Source organism: Lepisma saccharinum, chromosome 29 (assembly GCF_977018435.1).
Source record: "Lepisma saccharinum chromosome 29, izLepSacc3.1, whole genome shotgun sequence".
NCBI classification, from domain to species: Eukaryota; Metazoa; Arthropoda; class Insecta; order Zygentoma; family Lepismatidae; genus Lepisma; species Lepisma saccharinum.
Window position 1 is genome coordinate 26,782,765 of NC_139257.1, and position 22,745 is coordinate 26,805,509.

At 39.5% G+C, this 22,745-nt stretch overlaps 1 protein-coding gene across 1 annotated transcript in view; it reads left to right on the forward strand.

The window, feature by feature from the left end:
• LOC145981446 (calcitonin gene-related peptide type 1 receptor-like) overlaps window positions 1-22,745 on the forward strand; it is a 280,055-nt gene that overhangs the window by 141,124 nt on the left and 116,186 nt on the right. The window contains exon 3 of the mRNA XM_083114678.1: window positions 6,039-6,149. Coding sequence (XP_082970804.1) covers window positions 6,039-6,149 — 111 coding nt within the window. The remainder of the gene's footprint in view (window positions 1-6,038; window positions 6,150-22,745) is intronic.

The following is a 22,745-nucleotide window of genomic DNA, read 5'->3' on the forward strand; positions in this document are numbered from 1 at the left end:
TATATAAATGAGACAAATTGAGTTACATGAATCTTGATGTGATCGACCTTTTATGAGACTTTTAAAAAGCACAAAAATGAGTCTCAGTAATCTTATATATATGACACTCTTCCTCGGCTTGCTGAATGACACGGTCATATATTTCTTTAAAAAGGAATAATGAATATGGTTTTAAATCTTTACATGATAAGATACGAGAAATTCAAGTTTAAGATTTTATATGTTGTAAAATTACTGGCACAATAAATTGTTCACTTTTGAAAATATAAGGAAAATTACGAAAATCAAGTGTTAACGAACGATGTATTTAAACAAATTAAACAACTGAGTTTTCAAGTTCATACATAAATTCAGTACACATTCATATATATATAATGAAGCATAAATATTGCATTACGTTAACTTTTTCACATATTACACGTTTGTCTTCACATTTATTGCTTCAAGTCAATTTAATACCATGTATAATTGCTTCCGATCTTGCGTAGATTTTAACGAGAAAATCGGCACCAAAACGCTCGATTATGAACAGTAGAATCCAAGACGAATTATGTGTATTTATACGTTTAACAGATTTTCCACATTCAGAGTGCACACTTTATGTATATTAACAAACTAGGCCTTTCATTTATGTAGCTACATATATATCCACAATACTTATCTGTTGGCTCGTTATGAAGATAAGATGGCTGCCATTTTTACGTCCTATGGACCGGTCACTTTTTAATGTCCTATTCACTTTTTAGGTTCTTCACGGCCTTTCTGAAGATCGAAAAACCATTACTGCTCTTTTTGTGACATTTTTGTCACCTTTTCTGGACAAATCTTGTTGTTTTACATAAAATATTTCCAATTTAGGTCTCCGAAATATTTAGTGACTCCATTCTAGTCGTCCGTGATCTTAAAGATGAAGCAGTGTCTCCAAACTCACACTGTTACAACCTTCAGCACAGAATACAAACTTGCGAATACTTTTCAAATGACAATTATTGAATTGTACAGATATTATACATGAAAACGCATGTAAAATAAATTAGATACAATAAAATAGATATTACAATATTCTATCACATGTTTATGTATTTTCTTTTTACCTTTTTCAGTAATTTTAAGTTTTACAATTTTGGTGGGAAAAAGGTTATTTATGCACAACTTAGATTTTTCCCTTTATGTGAGTTGGCTATGTTTCCAATTTTAGGATTACTTCACATTTTTAGGATTACTCTTCAAGGCGCTCATTTTAACAAATCGTAACTTTATCGTCGAAATTCTGCCAAAACTTATCTTAAATGGTTTGTACGTGTTAGTAATACATATTAAATACATGTTTGTATCCATATAGTAATGAAAGAGCAAATAAAAGCTGTTGAAACCAAACATATTTGTGATTATGCATAAATTGGCAATTTTTCATGATAGTTCATTAACCAAGTTACATCGCTGAGACATAAAATATTTTAAATACGTGCAGTTTACATACGTACTTCAATTAAAACAAAGCCAAAGTGATGTAAATTAAATTTATACAAATATAAACTACCAAATACGAACTCAAATCGTATATTTCAAGTGATAAAATTATTTTATTTTTCACATTATGATGGTACTCATTCTGATACCGTCATACTGGCGCCCAATGGGCTTACCCACGCCAAACTATTGTTTACAATTTTATAAACTTATAACAGCATTTGAGATTAAAATATGATCTATTATATCGAAGAAACCAAGATAATTAAAAGAATAGAGTAACCATACAACACAATTCGATATCTGTTAGGAAACAATAACATACAGCAGTGTGTGAAGCTAGCGTGCATTTATGTTTCGATATGACAATGATATCATTAGAGTAAAACGTCTTAGCATGTTCTAAAGCGTACTTCTCCTTATAACATAAGTTAATACATATTAAATATGAAGCTCAAACTTCAAAGTTATGGTGAAGTTCAATAAGATATCGAATATTATATGTCAAATGACAAATAAAAGCAAAGATTAATACGTTGACACATTTGTAGCCACATGATTACTAGTAAAGTGAGCTACACAATATTATACAACAACACTTTAGTTAAACACTTCATTTAGATAAATTAAACTGTAATATTGCATGCATTTCCTGGCAATAAGATAAAAACTGCTTACGCTGAACTGAAATCGCTAAGTATATAAATTCTCCTTGGAGGAGAGAGCTCGTCATAGGACTTCGTAGGATTTAGTAGCTACGTAAGTAGGCAACACTGGCTGCAGCCGTCCACGTGGTGATGAAACACCTGGAGCGACACGCTGCCGGAGGGCTGTTTCCTTCCAGCAGGTTTTGCAGGCGCCCGGGTCTTGTTGAATGCCCAGTTACCTTGTAAGCGCAGAGCGCCTTGAAGACCAATAACCCGGGTAAAGACGCAAGTCGACTTGTTGCCGTGGGCAGGCGAGCAGGTATACCTGTCCTCGCGGGCAAGCGGGCAGTGGGTAGGTTAAAGGCAGACTATGCAGGCCTCTATTCGTCAAAGCAATTTTCCATTCTCACAAAGCCGAGTAATTAATTCTCTTCTTTGTGTAAGAAGTTCTTTGTAGAATATACATCCATCATGGCATCTCAAAAGCGAGAAATTAATTGCAAACTTTTCAATCGAATACATGTGTTCACGGTGTACTTTTCCATATCTTTCTAAGCGAAATTCTTTCCAAATATAAATGGATGTAGTCGTCCAAATTTCTTCGAATAATTTAACGTGAAAACTCAGAGCAACGCGAAGAGATGCTTTTAAGAGTGGGCTAATCAAAAATTGAAAAGCGATGTGTCTAAAAGAAGTTCTTGACTTTGAATGAATAAGTACGAAAGCGGAAAAGAAGGGTGGCTTGACGGTTTGGCTCAAACATTCGAGAAAAGTTGGACTGTAGAAGAAAAACGTTTGGAGATTGATATGAACGATTGTCATGCCATCTGCGGACAAGAGCGAAACGAAAAAGTGTCTTCCACGCTTGAACTAAAGTGAAACGAATAGTTATTTGCGACTTAAACGTGGCACAAAGGGACGTCCCTGTGCTCTCCAATGAAATCACTCTTACTGGTAATGGTCAAACCTTGTTATAAATAATGACGAACAGTAGAATCGAAATACATTGCTTTTGCAGCAATTCGCATGGCCATTGATTAAATAAATACTAATGCAAGCTCAGGGACTACGTATACATTATTAATGATGAAATGCAAATCCATGTTAATGACACAATCAGTGATATCATGCATGGGGAAGAAATATGAGAATGAAAGTTAATGGAATATAATGGCGCTGTTGTTGTTTGAGATCTTGAAACTGCTACGTCACTCAAAAGCATTAGGAACCAAAATAGGAACCAATACAACTCGCCATATACGACGGCTCATTGTTCCGTATGCGCGGTACACAATGGAGAGTCACGTGACTGCTACAGCCAATCCGCTTCCCTTCCATTGAAACTGCTTCTACCGAAGGCACTGTAGCCAAGAATTCTGGTAACGTCATTGGTCTTCAGCATTGTTTCTCTCTCTGCCTGTGATGTCATCGGGCATCGCATGTGGCAAGCTGTATAGTCGAACTTAGTACTGATTTGAGGCATAAGAATTTTGGAAGTAATACTGATTTTGTGCATGCATTCCAAACAAGTAAGATATCTAGTCAGGGGCTCTTTGGCATAATCTCCCTGAAATGTATTTGAAGCCCCCCCAAAAATGTATCACCTGTTGACTAAACAAAATAATACTTTTGTTAACATGAGTATAATATGAGTGCCTCCCTGGTGGACGAGCATCTAGCTACAGAAATTAAAGGTTCAAATCCTGTTTTGGACAAGGGTGTTCTTTTGCAAGTGTCCCTTCGTCAATTTCAAGTAATCATTATAAATCCTCATCGTCATGATTATCCTACGGGCCATTCCATTATATACTGACATGCCAATTTTGTGACAGAATGAATGCAATATTGTATTTTTGAAATAAAAATTGCCTGGGTGTTTTAATAAATATACCTCAAGTAGTATTAACACAATTTGACCCGGTGTGGATACATAGCGGTTCGGATCCCACTTTAAACTGTAGGTCCCGTCCCGATTAGCCTTATTGTGCATAAAGTGGACTTCAAACACCAACTCAATCAATCAACACAATTTGAACTAGCTTGTATTAGATTAGTCATGAGAGTTAATTATTATCTTCGAACTTTATGATATTTCTTGATTGATTTATTCCTTACTTCCTCGTAGTATAACCTGGACTGCATTTGAAAACTCTGGCGTCCTGACTCACAGCCAGTATAATCCTATGTTAGACTTGCGTTGAGTACTGTATGACACTCTTCCTCGGCTTGCTGAATGACACGGTCATATATTTCTTTAAAAAGGAATAATGAATATGGTTTTAAATCTTTACATGATAAGATACGAGAAATTCAAGTTTAAGATTTTATATGTTGTAAAATTACTGGCACAATAAATTGTTCACTTTTGAAAATATAAGGAAAATTACGAAAATCAAGTGTTAACGAACGATGTATTTAAACAAATTAAACAACTGAGTTTTCAAGTTCATACATAAATTCAGTACACATTCATATATATATAATGAAGCATAAATATTGCATTACGTTAACTTTTTCACATATTACACGTTTGTCTTCACATTTATTGCTTCAAGTCAATTTAATACCATGTATAATTGCTTCCGATCTTGCGTAGATTTTAACGAGAAAATCGGCACCAAAACGCTCGATTATGAACAGTAGAATCCAAGACGAATTATGTGTATTTATACGTTTAACAGATTTTCCACATTCAGAGTGCACACTTTATGTATATTAACAAACTAGGCCTTTCATTTATGTAGCTACATATATATCCACAATACTTATCTGTTGGCTCGTTATGAAGATAAGATGGCTGCCATTTTTACGTCCTATGGACCGGTCACTTTTTAATGTCCTATTCACTTTTTAGGTTCTTCACGGCCTTTCTGAAGATCGAAAAACCATTACTGCTCTTTTTGTGACATTTTTGTCACCTTTTCTGGACAAATCTTGTTGTTTTACATAAAATATTTCCAATTTAGGTCTCCGAAATATTTAGTGACTCCATTCTAGTCGTCCGTGATCTTAAAGATGAAGCAGTGTCTCCAAACTCACACTGTTACAACCTTCAGCACAGAATACAAACTTGCGAATACTTTTCAAATGACAATTATTGAATTGTACAGATATTATACATGAAAACGCATGTAAAATAAATTAGATACAATAAAATAGATATTACAATATTCTATCACATGTTTATGTATTTTCTTTTTACCTTTTTCAGTAATTTTAAGTTTTACAATTTTGGTGGGAAAAAGGTTATTTATGCACAACTTAGATTTTTCCCTTTATGTGAGTTGGCTATGTTTCCAATTTTAGGATTACTTCACATTTTTAGGATTACTCTTCAAGGCGCTCATTTTAACAAATCGTAACTTTATCGTCGAAATTCTGCCAAAACTTATCTTAAATGGTTTGTACGTGTTAGTAATACATATTAAATACATGTTTGTATCCATATAGTAATGAAAGAGCAAATAAAAGCTGTTGAAACCAAACATATTTGTGATTATGCATAAATTGGCAATTTTTCATGATAGTTCATTAACCAAGTTACATCGCTGAGACATAAAATATTTTAAATACGTGCAGTTTACATACGTACTTCAATTAAAACAAAGCCAAAGTGATGTAAATTAAATTTATACAAATATAAACTACCAAATACGAACTTAAATCGTATATTTCAAGTGATAAAATTATTTTATTTTTCACATTATGATGGTACTCATTCTGATACCGTCATAACTGTTCATATGTGATTGTCATCTTCTTCTTCGTAATTAGCCAAAAGTGGCAGTGAAGCAATATATCCATCGATTTACTTATTTAATGTTGTTTTATCTGTAATTTTTGTGCGTCCCTTTCTATTTTACTGCATATTTATCCGCTTTCTCGCAACATATTTATTTGACTGTACGTTCTGTCTTTCAGATGGTTACTGTCCTACTGTATTCGACGGATGGTCCTGTATCAATCGGACACCTTCAGGGGCGATAGCCAATGTATCCTGCCCGTTCTTCATTGTTGGATTTGACCCGAAGAGTGAGTATTAAGTTTAAAATCATCTCCGCTTCAAATACGTGTTCAAATCATGAAATCTTGATCCATGTATATCTGGCGCCAAAGACACATGACATAAGTGCAATGCGAATCCTTAATAGAGTATTATAACGGTAGAATAAGTGTTGGAATTACCGGCTCGCGTTAATTGGTAAATGTTTAGTTTCGTCACCGAAGTTTGAGGGTTCAAATCCCAGCCTGGTCATAAATATTCTCAGCACTGTTTCTTTTTACCCTTTTCGTGCATAGGCAATATACAGTAAGTTTTTACTTTTTGTTTTTACTCATACAATATACACTACGAAAAATCCAAGAAAATAGAGTTTTAAGAAAATAGAGTTTTTTAAGCCTAGAAGCGCTTCACCTCTTCACACGGAACGAATACAATCAATCAAGCCTATAATACAGAAGCGAAAAATCATTTTCGTGCAAAATAAATAATGACAAAGCATACATTATTATTCTGTGTATTGAGTCTTGTCCTTTACTGTAATGGATTCCGTTCCTTCTCTTGTACTTCACTGTACACCTTCCCGATGGTGTAGAGGTAAGATCATAATCAAGAAATACAGGGTTCGATAACGGGTGGAGGCATATAGTGCTTTGGATCCCACTTTAAACTGTAGGTCTAGTCCCAAGTAACCTTTCTGTGCATAAAGTGGACTAAAAGAAAACATATGTAAGGCTACTGAATTTAGCCTGAATAGCCCTTTCTTTCAAATCCCTTATTTTTTGCTTCAATAGATTACAATGAAAAAGGTAAAGTGCTCCCCTGTGCATAGCACCACGCCATGAAGGCGTATAGGGGGTGTGGGGGTAACGCCCCACACTTTCTTGATCCGGTCGTGAGTGGGGGTGATGTGATCAGCATTACGCCCCTGACCGCCTTTACCCCCCAGGGTTTCCCCCAGGTACCCATGTTATTCGACGCTGGGTGGGCGCCGGGGCCGCTTCCATCGTTAGAAAAGTTCCCGGATTTGAACCGGCCGGGGATCGAACCCAGGACCTTTAGCATGGTAGTCAGACGCGTTACCGACTGAGCCACCGCGGCCTCAAGAGAAGGAATAGACTAGATTAGAATAAAGGACAAGGGAATGAAGGGATGAAGAACAAGAGAAGAAATGAAATGGATTAAAAGTAAGGACAAGAGAAGAAATTGGGTAACACTGAAGAAGAAAGGAAGGAATGAAATATATTAAAAGATGGAACGGAATAGATTACAATGAAGGGCAAGAGAAGGAATGGATGAAGAACAACAGAAGGGATTACAATGAATAACAAGAGAAGGAACGGAATAGATGACGATGAAGGGAAATAGAAGGGAAGGAATAGAAGCTGTGACGTCATTATAGGCTTATTCCCCTCACTGATTCTCCATATTCGTCGTTTTAATGAGTTTAAAAAAAGTATTGATTTCTCGTTCTGAAAAATCTTAGTCCTATGTTTCGATTACCGTAAATTTCTGCAATGTTTCGGTTTCCTCAACATTTCGTTATGAGTTCTAAAAAACTACTAACTAGGAAATGATATAACTAATCATTATTATGATAAAAGTGTTATCATATTATATGTGGCCGTTTCTATGGGTACTTGCACCATTTGTAGTCTTGGTCTGTGACCTCAAAACAAATATAGAGAGAAGTTATTGTGTTAATTCGAGGTTCATTACTTAACGGCATTAAAAAGTAATGCAACACCGGCAAAAATGTTTGTTAAACGCTGAAAATAAAGATCGACTTTAATAACCAGGGTAATTAAGGACGGCGCTAATCAGTATAATTGTCGTAGTAATTAATGTGGTTCTGGAAGTGTGTTCAGAGCGCAGGGAAAACTCTTGGGCCGGTTGGGGCCATTTGTTCATATTCAGCCTCTCGCCAACGTTAGAGCCAACAAGGAACTATTCGTTGTTAACCTGGCGCTCGAATTGTCCGACTTCAACCCAAAGCATTCCAAGTTGGTAATGAACCTGCACAGTGCGGAAGGTGGTGTCAGACTTTAGCAGGTTGTGTGTGTATGTGTAGGTATGTGTGCGTGCATGCATGGGCGTCACCAGAAATTTTGAAGCGAGGATCATTCCATTGCTAAAACTTGATTAGTAGAAATAACAACTATTATTATTATTATTATTACCACGGTTATAATTGTCATTTTACGATGATAATAATAATAAATCAATAAAAGCCAATTCTATTATTATGGAGAATTTGCTACTCAATGCACCAGATGAATGAACATCAAGCACAACTGTTTTCCATTATTATTATTATTATTATGGTAAATGTTTACTATCCTTCGGACACCTATAACTTCTGAGTTTCGTCAATTTTTGACATTTGTACTTACCTATCTGCTTCGCGGATCATTTTTTAACGCGTATTCCCGTTTTTTTTATCATTTTTTTTTTTAAAAAAAAAGTGTTTTTGTAACTGAAGAACGTACGTTTCCGCAAATGGTTTGTGGGGCTATGTGTCAATGGTTCGTGGGGCTATGCGAGAATGGTGTGTGGGGCTACGCATATTTTTTTCTAAACCAATTTTTAACTATTGTAACCTATTGTGACCCTACCTAACCTAACCTTACCGGAAATGGTTCGTGGGGCCATGCGTCAATGGTTGAATTTCCGCTATGAAACATTCCCACATCACACAAAACACCTTCCAGATGTTAGACAATACTACAGGAACTTATTACGGTAAGTAGTTTCTTCTGTACAAATGAAGAAATCTGTCCGAAGGATAGTAAACTAGTACCTTTATTATTATTATCATATCAAAAAATTGAAAGTATTTTAACAAATAATGATGTCGCTCATCTTCAAGCTGATTTCGATAGATTGACATATTGGTGCAAGATTAATGAAATGGAAATTAACTTGAAAAAGTGTAAAGTTTTAAGATGTACTAAGAAAGTTCATTATATAGTCTCCAACTATTAGGCTTATATTTATCAAAATAAAATCCCAGTGTGCGACAGTCATAAGGACTTAGAAATATTAATAGACTCTCATATTTGATGAGCACATTTCAGAAATTTGAAAAACCGCAAAGAAGATGCTTGGTTATATACTTTTCAGTTCAAAAACTTTTTATCAGGTTATTATGACCAAAGTTAAAAAAAAATATACTATGACCAACATTACTCTGAATGGTTAACACAGTTGAATATGTTTACCTTAGAGTAAAAATGAAAGAATACATTTTGTAGAGATCTTAAGTTTCCAAGTTGACAGTACACAGTTAATTGCACAATGTTATATAACAATGAAGAATTATTAGTATCAGAAATATAATAGATCTCGTTGAAAACTGTAACTTGAAGTGTAAATATGCTAACTTGTTATGTTATGTTATTCTACAGCTTACGTATTTTATTCGTGTAACTTTGTACTTTTTTATTTGACTTGGTGCTGTATTAGGTTTTGTCCTGTGCTCAACACTTAAAATAAACGATTATCATTATTTTAATTTCATAAAGCTGTGTACTGAAGTTCTTAGTTATTATATTTTATTTAAATTTTATAAACCTCGTTCAAAAAAAAGGTTTTAAAACTTAAGGGGGGGGATTTTACTAATGAAGCTTATGTTTTGTACCCTCTCACATAAGACTATATTTTTTTGGAAGCTTAGGAATTATTTGTATTAAATGGTAGAATATGAAAATTTAACCTGTTTCCTGTATTTGATACTAATTTTTTTTCATCTAATACATCTTTTACTTTGGTTATTCTGTTCGATTATTAATTGAAAAGGGTATACGTATTTCTGTTATTAACAATAAAAGTAACAGTCTTTCTGATTTTTGTAACTTGAAATAAATTAATCCCGCGACGCCCATGTGTGTGTGTGCGTGTAAGAGTTGGTGTGTAGGGGTGGGGGTGCCCTCTGCAACTGACTAGAAACGGAGAGAAATTTCCATACTTTTCTTTTCCGATTTTGAAGCCACTTCATGTCCAAATTGGACAGAAAACTCTGAAAGCAGTGAATATGCTGAAGAAGGTAATTGAGGGGAAAGAGAATTGCGAATCGACAAAGAATTGGGCCACAGAGAAACATGCTCAACTGAAGAACTCAAGATTTAGTTGACTCAAGATTCCTTCTCTTGTCGTCCTTTGCGTCCAAAACTTTCCAGAGAAAGAACCCGATATAGAAGAAGATGTCAATTTCCTTTGGACTCCATTTTTTCCGTTTTCTCAATTTTCCCAATGGTATCAACCTCTTATTTCGGCTGGCATTTCCTTTGCATTTGTCATTGATTTTTTGGAGAAGCATCTCAGAGTTTCTCCTTCCACCTGGTAGATGTCGTTGATCTTGAAAGCAACTGAGCACCACCATCAAAATAACTATTATCCAGCATGATTGATCCAGACCGGAGGACCACTTCCCTAGACTCCTCGGTCACTAGATATAAACCACCTTACTTTTTGTCTCTAAAGTGAATGAATGATACATTTGACTGCCACGCCGGGGACTCTTTTTTCCATTCCATTTGTTGATGATGAATATGTATAAGCAGCTCTAAGACCCACCCAGCCTCTCATCAACGGATAACTGGTGGATCAGAGTTTGGTACCTCTCATATCAACTTCACTATGGAAGAGGTGGGGAATGTGAGGCAGCGTACATCCCTCTGTAGTTCTGTAGCACAACGCAATGCCCAGAGGGGAACCTTCATTTGCATGTGAAAGATGCAAACATATAAAATTAACATTCAGATCGGAATCTAAAATTGCATGATTGCAAGAAGATTTGGGAAAAAGCTGCGGACTTGAGTTTAACCCTTAACTTTGCCAACACCCTAATCAATCCATTTATATTCTGTGAGCATATTTCAATACCTTTCGGCGAAAACTTTAAAGAGAGGTGCAATATTAGATGTCCTTGATATTCATACGTAGATTCCAGTGCCTCACATTATCATGCCAGTCAAGAACGTTCTCTCCAAGGAAAAAGAACCGGTTTGCTGCCTTTTGGGGGGCGTGCTGGTCCCAAATCAAAAAACTAGGTTTATTTTCCACATAAATCCATCCTGGACGTGCAGTTTTGATCTACGTGATTCCAGATGATGGAAGACTCCAGAGACCTGGAGGAAATCAGTTTCCGAAGCTTCCAGAGGTCGCTTTGTTATCAGCACGGGCTGGGAGGAGGAGGGAGGAAAACTTCGAACAAACAACAACGTTTGCCTTCGTGACGTGGTCGTCATTCAAGAAGTTTGCCTCTTGAAGCGCCGCTAAAATGCGTCAAGTTGGATGATCAGATGTTGTCCGGACGATCGCTTTTTGTTGTAAGTGGGAGAGAAGTTGTCCTAAGCACTCCTTAATCAGTTGATGCTGGACGGAGTTTCGATCAACGGGTTTGGAAATAGATTGGCAGTAGTTTCTAGGGACATGCTCGTAATGTTTTTCCCAAAAACTTGTTCGTTGTTGCCAGTGTGGTATTTGAAGGGGTGAATAGGGGGCAATTCCCACCCTCTGGTTTCCAATTGTAAACATTACGAGTTCCCCCCCCCCCACTCCCGCTATTTTCTTTTCAAATACCGCACCGCAATGATCGTTACTGTCAAGTTAACTGCAAAGAGGAATTTGCGGAAAGGGACGAGGAATATGTACCATGTTAAGGCGGACATACACGTCGAGGTCATTAAATTTTTTCACGCAACGTAGAAATCCGATAGTGACCTGCGGGTGGTACGCACCGTAATTTTCGTACGCACCACTGTAATTTTCATACGGCCTTAACTTAGGAGGCCTTAACTTTACTGCGTATACGCATGCGTAAAGGCGGCTGGAGATAAAATGGCAGGTTGGGACTGGAAGAAACCAGCAGAGATAATTGCCCTGCTATTGTGAACAACGATAATCCGTGAGGTTCCACCGTTGAAAGATAGGTCCCTGGAGACCCCCTTTGTAGAAAGCAGGTTACGGGACTACCTGAGCTCGTGCTTGGAAGAACTGGGTTTCGAGGGAAGGGTGTACGGATATCTACGGGGTGTCGCAGTGTATGTCTCGGCAATCTGGCGTAACGTACTTGCGTAAATAAGCAGCGGATTTACGTCGCGTATTTGCACGTTAGTATTTGGGCCGCTTTAGAGTTAATAATACAAGGGTGGTTTGAAAAGTTCTCAGCCTAACAATGAAACAACAAATTTATAATTTCAGAATTATTATGATTTTCCAGCAGAGTGTTACATTGTTGGATCTGAGCCTCACCGATGGCGCAGTGGTAGCGTCGTCGCCTTGAAATCAAGGGGTCTCGGGTTCGATACCCGGTGGAGGCACATAGTGGTACGGATCCCACTTTAAACTGTAGGTCCAGTCCCGATTTGCCTTACTGTGCATAAATTGTTGGATCTCAAAGAACTTGTATTACAGTTTTTATCTTGGCTGAACTTATGTAAAATCTTAACAACTTTATGCATAATTGTTAAATAAATTATTAAAGTTCAAATCAACAACCCTGAGACCTTCTGTAAACAAATCCACGTGCATGCAGAAAGCATTGCAAACTCATAGAAGTAAAATAATCCACACGAAAATCCAGCGTTGCTACAGTATTCATTACGTAAGGTAAAACAACGACTAATTTGTAGTATGGGATACGCTGTCGCAAATGATGTGTCACTTAAAACCCGATGCTCTTTCTTCTGTACTTATTGCTTCACCTTTATGGTTAACTCTGTGCACCAGTAATCATTTCCCATAAATTTGGCTTCTTTCTTGCATGCGAATTGAATATATTTTACTTGCATTTTTTTAGACAAAATGATATAACATGGTAATGTATATTCCTAAGGTTTGATACAGATAGCAGTGTATTTGAAATTTTTTTGTGGACTTTATGTAAATTGTATCTTATGTAAATAAAATATATAATGGGCAAAAACAGCCATATGCAATAGTAGGTGGAACCCAACGTTCTGGAGCGGTCTTTTGACCTACTTTTCGCCTTACGATATTTTACTATAAGGCTGTCTCCCCTTACGATATTTTTCTGTAAGGCTAGACCGGTCCTTTGACCTACTTTTCGCCTTACGACATTTTACTATAAGGCTGTCTCCCCTTACGATATTTTTCTGTAAGCTCAGTTCTAGAGCGGTTCTTTGACCTACTTTTCGTGTAGACCCAAATGGAGAATTCAACGCCCGAAAATGGAGCTCGGTGGAGCTCGCCTTAATGGTTTGCTCTTGTAAGGCATGAGCTCCATTTTCTCGCAGTGTTACCAACTCCTCACTCGAAAAAATCACCAGGGTTTTTGTGTTTGGGTATAACCTAACCTAAAGCAAGGAGGTGGCAACCTTGCTTGAGGTATTTTCTCGCAGTGTTGCCAACTCCTCACTCGAAAAAAATCACCAAGGTTTTTTTTCTTGGTCTAACGTAACCTAAAGCAAGGAGGTGGCAATTTTGCTTGAGGCTTGCCTTACAGTGCATAAAGCAAGGTTGCCAACCCACTGGTACTTTTGCCATAGCCTTTTACAAGAAAAAAAAAAGAGAAAGGGAAGAGTTAAACAACCGACAGCTTACCCACAGCCTTTTTTGCTCTAACCTAACCTAAAGCAAGGAGCTGGCAACTTTGCTTGTGCAATCAACCCGGTCGACCGCCCTCAAGTGGAGATAAGCGTTGCCAACTCCTCACTCGAAAAAAAAAATCACCAAGGTTTTTTTGGTCTAACCTAACCTAAAGCAAGGAGGTGGCAATTTTGCTTGTGCAATCAACCCGGTTGACCGCCCTCAAGTAAAGATCAGCGTTGCCAACCTACATATACTAAACAAGGAGAGCCGGCACTGCCGTAAAAGAGAGAGAGAGATGGGTGGATGGTAATATAGTATGTGTGTGCGTGTGTGCGTATAATATGTAGCATTATTAACTAGAGTGTGTTGGCAATTTACTTACAACTAAAAAAAAATAGAGATGCCAACGTTGGTGTAAGATGAAGAGAGAGAGAGAGAGAGATTTATGGCTGGCAACAGTAACGAGCGAATGCGCCATATCGTAATTTTCCAACTCCGTATATCGTGATTTTTGTAAACCTCTCTCTCGGGGGAAACACGATGTGTTATACACACGCGCGCGCGCGCCTGTATTGTGACGCAAACAAACAAACAAAATAATAAATGTTGTCTTTTAGGATACCTGGCCCCCTATAACCTCGCGAGGGTGCGTGGTGCCCAACGCAGTTCTAATGGCCGCGGCTAACAAAGCCATGCCTTTGTAGAGTTTCATGGGTTCTTTTTTAACCCCCCCATAACTCCCTACAGAGGACCTCTGTGTGTAATGTGTGTGTTTTATGATTGAAGAGAAGAAAAAATTTTGGTTAAGAATAGAAAGTGTAAGAAGTAAAAAAGTTTCCGTAGGGTGCTGCATCTGAAAGAAAAAAAAATATCCTCAAAATAGTGTACATAATATGATAGAAAAATATAAAAAAAATGTGAATGCAAAAATTAGTGTGAATGATTGTTTTTTTTTAAAAAAAACGATAGAAAAATATAAAAAAAAGTGTGAATGATTATTTTTCTTTAAAAAAAATGATAGAAAAATATAAAAAAAAAGTGTGAATGCAAAAATTAGTCTGAATGATTGTTTTTTTTTAAAAAAAGTGGTGCAAGAAATAATACGTACTTTTTTTATGCAGAAGTCTAATGGTGCGAGCAGGTTTCTTCCTCGTCATGGCACCCCCATTCTCGGGTGTGGATGTTGCAGTCGAGTAGCCTCAATTTGGTGTCGTGGGGATCAAGCGCCACTTTGTTGATCGTGGATGTACGCAACTGGTCGATGGTGCTCGTGATCCGATGTTCGGTCATGCGTTTGATTTTTTTGTCGAACAAGCACGACTTGTAATCTTCTACGGTTAGTTTGTTTGTGCTCGAACGCCCCACCCCTTTTGCTTTTTTTATTTCGGTCTCGTCCTGGATTTTCACGGCATACATTTTCGCTCGAAGACCCGCAAACTCTGTGATGATGCGGCCGTTGACTTCATCCTTCATCTTCCCGATCGTCATTTTCTGGCTGTCGTCGAAGAGCGCGTGATTTTTTGGATAGTTCGAGAAGTCGAAATGGTGGCTCATGCTTTTTAGATCTTCGTATAGATCATCGGTGTGGATGTTGTACACGAAGCTGTCCGTGTCGGTGTACGCCACCTCGATCGCCTTTCCATAGCGTGGTTTCATGATGTCGTAGTGAAACTTGTACATGGCCAGCTTCAACAACTCGAGGATGGCGACTCCCACGGCGATTGGTTTGTCGAATGTTATGTGGCGGAGAGCACGTTCGATCAATACCAACGTGTCGCTCAGTATCGTGAAGTTCTTGTACGTGGGCTGAGCGACGAGCTTGTTTATTTTCTTCGGGTCGGAGACCAAGTTGATATTTCTTCTTTTCCTCGCATCTTCCATGCTCTTGCCGTAGATGCTGTTATTCATCAACTTGTATAGGTCTTTGTCTGCGGAAGAAGAAGCTGATGCTCGACGTTGAGTGTTGCCGTCGATATAGGGTGCTAGCCACCTGGTCTGTCTAAACTTCAATCCCGAGTGCACGCGCTTCAAAACCAATCCATGCTGGAGGTAGAATTGTAGGAGGCGATAATGCACCACGTAATTCTCTTTGCTCTTGAAGGTGAGCATCAGCTTCTTCTCCGGAGTCGATTCCATCACAGGTGCCATCGCAAATCCATGGTGTTCTCGATGAAGCGATGCAGGATATTCCAAATCTACTTTCAGGAAACATCCATTTTTATGATCTTCGCTCCATTCCAAACAATCTTGAAGTTCCTGCTCGCTCATCCATTCGTATTCTCCGATAGGCAGAGTCTCGGACATGGCATAACCATACAGATTGTTCATGTCCCAGTATGCCAAGAAGTTTGTCGGTTTCCCTGCATCGAAATCGGCAACATATGGATTGTTGGCCTTGACGTATCGAAGGGGACACTGGACGATTCCACCACGTTTTGCCTCTTCGACAAACAAAAGTTGATTGACGTTTTTGATGAGTTCTATCTTCACCTTCGTGGATTTTAACATCGCCTGCCAAGAATAACCCGGTGTGGTGTAGCTGAAAGCGGGGTCCAAACCATATGCTGCCATTCCTCTCGAGCGATTTAGATGAAAACGGTCGCTCAATAGCGTAACATCCAGCTTCAGATACAGATCGTGATAGTCACCCATGGTTTGACAAGAGAATGTAGACCACACGAGGTGAGCATGATGGTAGTCCTCTTCGCTGCAACAGGTGTCGCTAAGACGACTGTAGAATGCTTCTCTTGGTGGTAATGATGTTTCTGAGAATTTGGAAGCATCCGTCATGTATTCGTACGGGTAAACACCCTTGCGTCTCAACAGTGCTAAATGTTGGTCGCCGAAACATTTCCTGGTGGCGATCAAATCATCGTCGGTGAGTTGAGACGCGAGTGTCGCCAAACTCGAAGACAGAAAGTTGTAGGAGTCCAAGAAGCGAATTTCTACGCGATTGCCATTTCCAACGTCCACCTTCTTGCTGAATGAAATGAATTTCTCGTTGGTGCGAGCTATGACGCTAATGGGTTGAGCGTCGCATCCCATCTCCTTTATGAAGATTTTGGCGTCGTAGCCCTCCAAATTGTGAATGAATACTGGAATAAAATTCGGTTTTTTGATTTGTAGATTACAGTTGTTACACAGGGGGGGGGGGCACATATTTTCCCGTGTGATGATTGTGGTGGCGAACTTTGACATTTTCGAGGGTGAAGTTACTTTCGCACACATCACACTGAGAGGCAAGGTCGTATGCTTTCTTCTCTTCCTGGGTAAGAGGCTCCATTGCTTTGTCTTCTCTTAGTGGAGGAGCGAATTGTATGGCCATCTGCTTCAAGGTTTGAAGGAATATTTGTGGAGCATCATTGCCACGATGTAAAATAACATCGCCTGTGTTGTTGACCATCAATCCAAAAGCGCAGGCTTCGTGATGTAGAATTTCGGTGGTGCTCGATACGCTGGGATTCGGTTCGCATGTGGCGAGTGGAAGTTGGAAACTTTCAAAGTCGGCGCATATCACCACGGGATGCCAGAGTAATGCGGTGTAGTTGGAAAATGTCATGTCTCGAGAAGGCATTTTGATAGTCGTAGCCGAATGTTTACTACACATTTCATGATGATCTCGGAGTTCTTCATCAGCATTCTTTTTTCCTTGACCGTAGAATATACTCAGGCATCTGTCGCATACTCCAATTTTATGGTGATCTGTGGTAATTTGACTTCTTGTTAATTTTGGAAGATTCTGAATTAGACAGTAATGATAATTATCATCATCTTCGATCAGGAGTAATCTGATGACACGATTACTTTTAATGTTGCTGTGTCTGAGAACGTGGATGGTGTTGTTTTTGTCTAATCCGAAGATGTGTACTGCTATATTTTCGTTTTTATCTGTCTTGTACTGTGCCTCAAATTTACTAATGTCTCGTAGATTTACGGGGTAATTAATGCCAGCCATAGGTTTTTCAAATTCTGAGATATTCCGGCTTGTTGTAGTGGTATAAACGATGTTTGTCATCATTGGCTGGGTGATGATCGGCAATGATGCACCACAAAAAGCATCTGTTATCCTCATTTTGAATGTTGATGATGGCTTTCTTACTGGCTATTTCCGGGGGCAAATTGATGTAGCTGGATGCTCCCATCGGGTTGTATCGTGCCACCTTCAAAGTTAAAGTGTGAGACGAACCGAAAAGTGTCCAACCCGATCCACGTTTTTGGAAAGTCTCGTGCTTGTTCAACAAAGCGTCAATCATCTGGTTGCAAATGGCATCCACCTCATCGACGTCGGCGGCGTGGAGGCTCTTTACACCAGTGTAATGATGGAAAGTTTCTCGCTCTTTTTTTACGTTTTCGTAAATGGCGGAAACGATGAGGTGGATTTTCAACGAGCATTGCAACAAAGCTTCGGTGATAGACGAAATTAACTTGCTTTTGACCGAGCGAAAAAAGTTGTTTAGATCAGATGTTTCTTCAGATCGGAAAGTCTCCTCGGTTAAAATATTTCGAATACTTTCGCCGGCACTCTTCTGCTTCTTTCGTGGCGCTTGATCGTCAACATCGAGCTCTCTCTTACTTGATCCTTTGCCATGCACATCCTTCCGATGTCTTCTCAAGTTAGAAATGGATATATATTTCCCACATTGGTCGCATGCACGTTTTGCTTCCTTCTTCTCCATTCTTTTGCTAAGAAAAAAAGATGGTTACTAAATTGCACACATTTTTTTTTTTGTGGTGTTATTTATATTAGATACGTTCTCAATTTTTTCTTAAATAACCAACATGAATCTCTTTGGTTTCCGAAAGCAAACAATGGAGACTGTACACCGCACGACGACAGATCATGAATTTCTACCTTCCGTATTAACTAAACTCAACGGTCTGTTGATCATTCACCTCAACAGCATTTGGACGAAATTGGATGAGGACGTGGGCAAGATGTTTTATGTTTTTAATAACAATTTACATTTCTACGAAATTCCGATCGACGGGAAACTTCAAATCACCGTGAATCCGGAAAACGCAGGCGAAATCAAAATTTCTACCGGCAAGAACATTTTTCGAATCAAGCACGACAAGATGCTTTCTAACATTACGTACGATGTGTCTGCAGGAGATTATCTTTACGTGGAACTCCTCGGAGATTACGATAAACTTATTCCTCTCTTCGTAGAATTACGAATCGTCTATCCTATTATAAATAACCGTTAACCAAAAATGCCTAACGACATTTTCGGCAACACCAAGCGTGTAGACCACGCAGAAGAGATTCTCATGTTGGACATTCGAGTTAAGAAGTTGAGGACCGATTTGATTGCTTTGCAGGAGACCTTAAACAAAAGTTTAGAGTCGGAAATCGCTACGCTCCAAACGCAATGTCTCGACCCCATTCTGAAAATCGATTCCGAACTGAAAACGCTGATAAAAAATTATGTCGACGTACCTTCTTACGACAACGTTCAAAATATACAGTTGAGCGTGGATTCGCTTCAAAATGATTTGGCCAAATTACAGCAATTTCAAGCGAAAAATGAAGATTTGGAAAAATTGAAACTCGAAATCGAAGAACGAACTTCCGCAATAGAAAAGAATTTCTCTGAACTTCAAACCGTCGTGAACGATATTGATGTAGAACGCTTGCACGTCGTCGTTTCCAAATTACAAGAAGAATTCACCAGCACGTTGGAAGAAATTAAATCCAAGTTGCAGACTTTGGAAGATACAATGACGAACCTACCATCGTCGGACGAACTGCAGGTCATCGGTAAAAGCGTCGCGAACATAAAAATTCAATTGGAGGCCTATCAAGATTTCGAACACATTCAAACCACCATCGCCACGCTTCAGGCGTCCTTGGAATTGATCAACGAAGAAATTAAAAATATTCACGCTGAAGCGAGAGCGTTGACGAGCATTCAAGACACGTTAAGCACGGTTCAGCAGAAGATCGAATATTTAGAAAATTTAAACGTCGAAACGAATCTCGCTCATTTTCATCACGTACTCGACAACATACAGGGTGACTTGGAATCGTTACGGACGAGCGTGCCTTCGAGCGAAGATTTGGAAAAATTGAAAACGGCGGTGACAGCACTATCCGATTCGAACGACATCAAAAGTTCGTTGAGCGATCTCGAGAGTAAAGTGGCCAATCTCCCCACCTCCAAAGAATTGCACGCTTTGAAAAGAAACATATCTCGAATGCTGAAACGACTAGAAACGGAAACGGCGAACGTGGAACAGATTCGAGACAAAATTAGTTCGCTGGTGTCGACGCTGCCCACTTCGCAGAGCGTCGCCGACCTTCACACGCAGTTTACAGAGATGCGAAGCATCGTGAACGATCTTACTGAGAAGAGCTCGAAATTGAATCAAGTCGAGAACCTTCAGAACATTGTCGTCAACATCAGAGATCAAGTTGGAGTGCTGGAATCCACGCAGGAATCGACGCTGGCCTCTTTCGGTGCCAAGTTGCAAGAACTCAACGAAAACTACAAGCAGTTGAACGTGGAAGTGAAAATCAAACCGTCGTTTTCTGCCGTAACGGATACCATAGTCGAGCATTTGCTGCCCATCGAAAATAAACTCGGACAAGTTCACAGCAACCTCGTTAGCGTCGACACTAAATTCGCTAAACTGCATTCTCTGCAAGCCATCGAAATCAACAGCGTACCCAATCAACAGAGAATCTCCACGTTCGTCGAAGGTAACAAACTGTACATGTTACATCCTTATCATCCGTACTACAAGTTTCTCCTCGATGGCACGATTCAGATAAACGAATTTTCGTACTGGTCTCACGGTAGAAAAGCTAGCGTTCCCACCATGACCTTGATATCGAATCGTGGTGTCCAGAAAGCAGGAAACATTCCTCTGGCACGTTGGAACGAAACGCGCAACATATATGAAATACACGAAGACGAAGATCTCACCGTTTTCGACGTGAGTGCCGGCGATAAGCTGATCATTCAAAACACGAGCGAAGTGCCACCCTCTTTGAATCCCATCACGCTTGTGCTTCTCTTGAAACGCAATCTCTAAAAAAATGTCTAGGCAAGCCATCGTCGAAGAATTGCATAAACCTGCACGCCGCAACTACGAACGTTTGGCTGTGGTAACCAAGGGCATCGACGACCTCTGGCAAAGTGACCTCGTGGAGATGAGTAGCGGCAATTTGAAAAACATACATAAATTGAACAAGGGCAACAAGTACCTCCTCACCGTCATAGACACGTTTTCGAAATTCGCATGGGCTCTACCTTTGAAGGCGAAAACGGGAACGTGCGTCACGGAAGCATTCAAATTAATTTTTCGCGAAAGCGGTGGCAGACGACCACGGTTTCTGCAAACGGACAACGGTAAAGAATTTTACAACGCCGTATTCCAAAAGTTTATTCAAAAACACAAGATTCAACATTATTCGACCTTCAGTCACATCAAAGCCAGCATCGTGGAAAGATTCAATCGAACCTTGAAAACACACATGTGGAAACGATTCACGCTTCGGGGAAATTACAAATGGGTCGACATCCTGCCGGAACTCGTCGACACCTATAATGATACGGTACACAGAACGATAGGCATGAAGCCAGTTGACGTTACCAAGTCTGACGAGCAGCGTTTAATTTCTACAGTTTACTGTCCAAAGTACACACCCACGACAAAAAAAGCTAAATACAAAATTGGAGACCAGGTGAGGATCAGCAAATTCAAACGCACCTTCGAGAAGGGATTCACAAAAAATTGGAGCACGGAACTCTTTACGGTGGTTCGAGTTCTACCCGGAAACCGACACACGTATATAATAAAAGATAGTAGCGGCGAGATTTTGAAAGGAAGATTTTACGAAGAGGAACTCTCTAAAACAAAACACCCCGACACGTACCTCATCGAGAAAGTATTGCGTAGGAAAGGTGACAAACTGTTTGTCAAATGGCTGGGACTTCCGGAAAAGAGTTGGATCGACGCGAACGAAGTGATCTTGTGAGTACGTGGAACGTGGTGAAGCGTCTACCGGATCAGGAAAGTCAAACGAAGAAAAAGAACGGCGAGTTGCTTCCCGACAGCATCCGCTGTCTGATCGTAGGTCCTTCGGGGTGTGGGAAAACGACACTGCTCGTGGACAATTTTCTCCTCGCACCGAATTGGTTAGATTGGAAGAACAGGCACCTGTACGTGTTCTCGAAAAGTTTGGAGCAATCCAAATACCAGCAACTGATGAAACTGTACGATGGTCTGGACATTGCAACGTTCGCCTCGGAAATAAAACCACTCGACGATTGTCGTGAAAATTCAGTCGTTGTGTTCGACGACGCCATCCTAGAAAATCAAAATGAAATTCGCAACTTTTTCACGCAAGGTCGTCACAAAGAAATGGATTGCTTTTACCTAGCTCAAACGTTTTCCAAAATTCCAAAACAGTTACTACGCGACAACGCTAATTTCATATGTTTGTTTCGTCAAGATCACACCAACCTCAAGCACGCGTACGATGACTACGTAGGCGGAGACATGAACTACAATCAATTTTCGGAAGGCTGCTGTTCTACTTGCTGGAACGGTGACGATTTCGGATTCGCGACGATCGACATGACGAGGAAACCCAACGACGGAAAATACAGAAACAAAATCAACGATTTTCTAAACGTTGCAACGTTGTGAGAAACGACGTGTATAAATAAACGTCATGACGAAACGAAAAATCGAAGACGAAAATCTCAAGCTTCGCGATTACCTCGCGAAACGCTTCAAAGGTTGGAAATCCGAGAATCGCGGATTCTACGAAGAGAAGAAACGTCAGGATCAACCTGTGATCGATGCCATCAGCAGTCTAGGTAAAGAAATTAAAAGTGTCACGGAACAAAATAAAAATTTGATTAATGAACTCGTACCGCTCGCAGCTAAAAGTTACGCCGTACCCACGCCTATTTCGAGCATTCCTTCGACGCCGTTCGAACTGAAGGATGCACCGGCGCGACGTCGAGCCATAGGCAGCACGTCGTCTTCGGATAAAATCGAGTTGGGACCTTTGGCACGAGACTACCTGAGCACGGGGAAATTCGACAAGGATGAAGTGT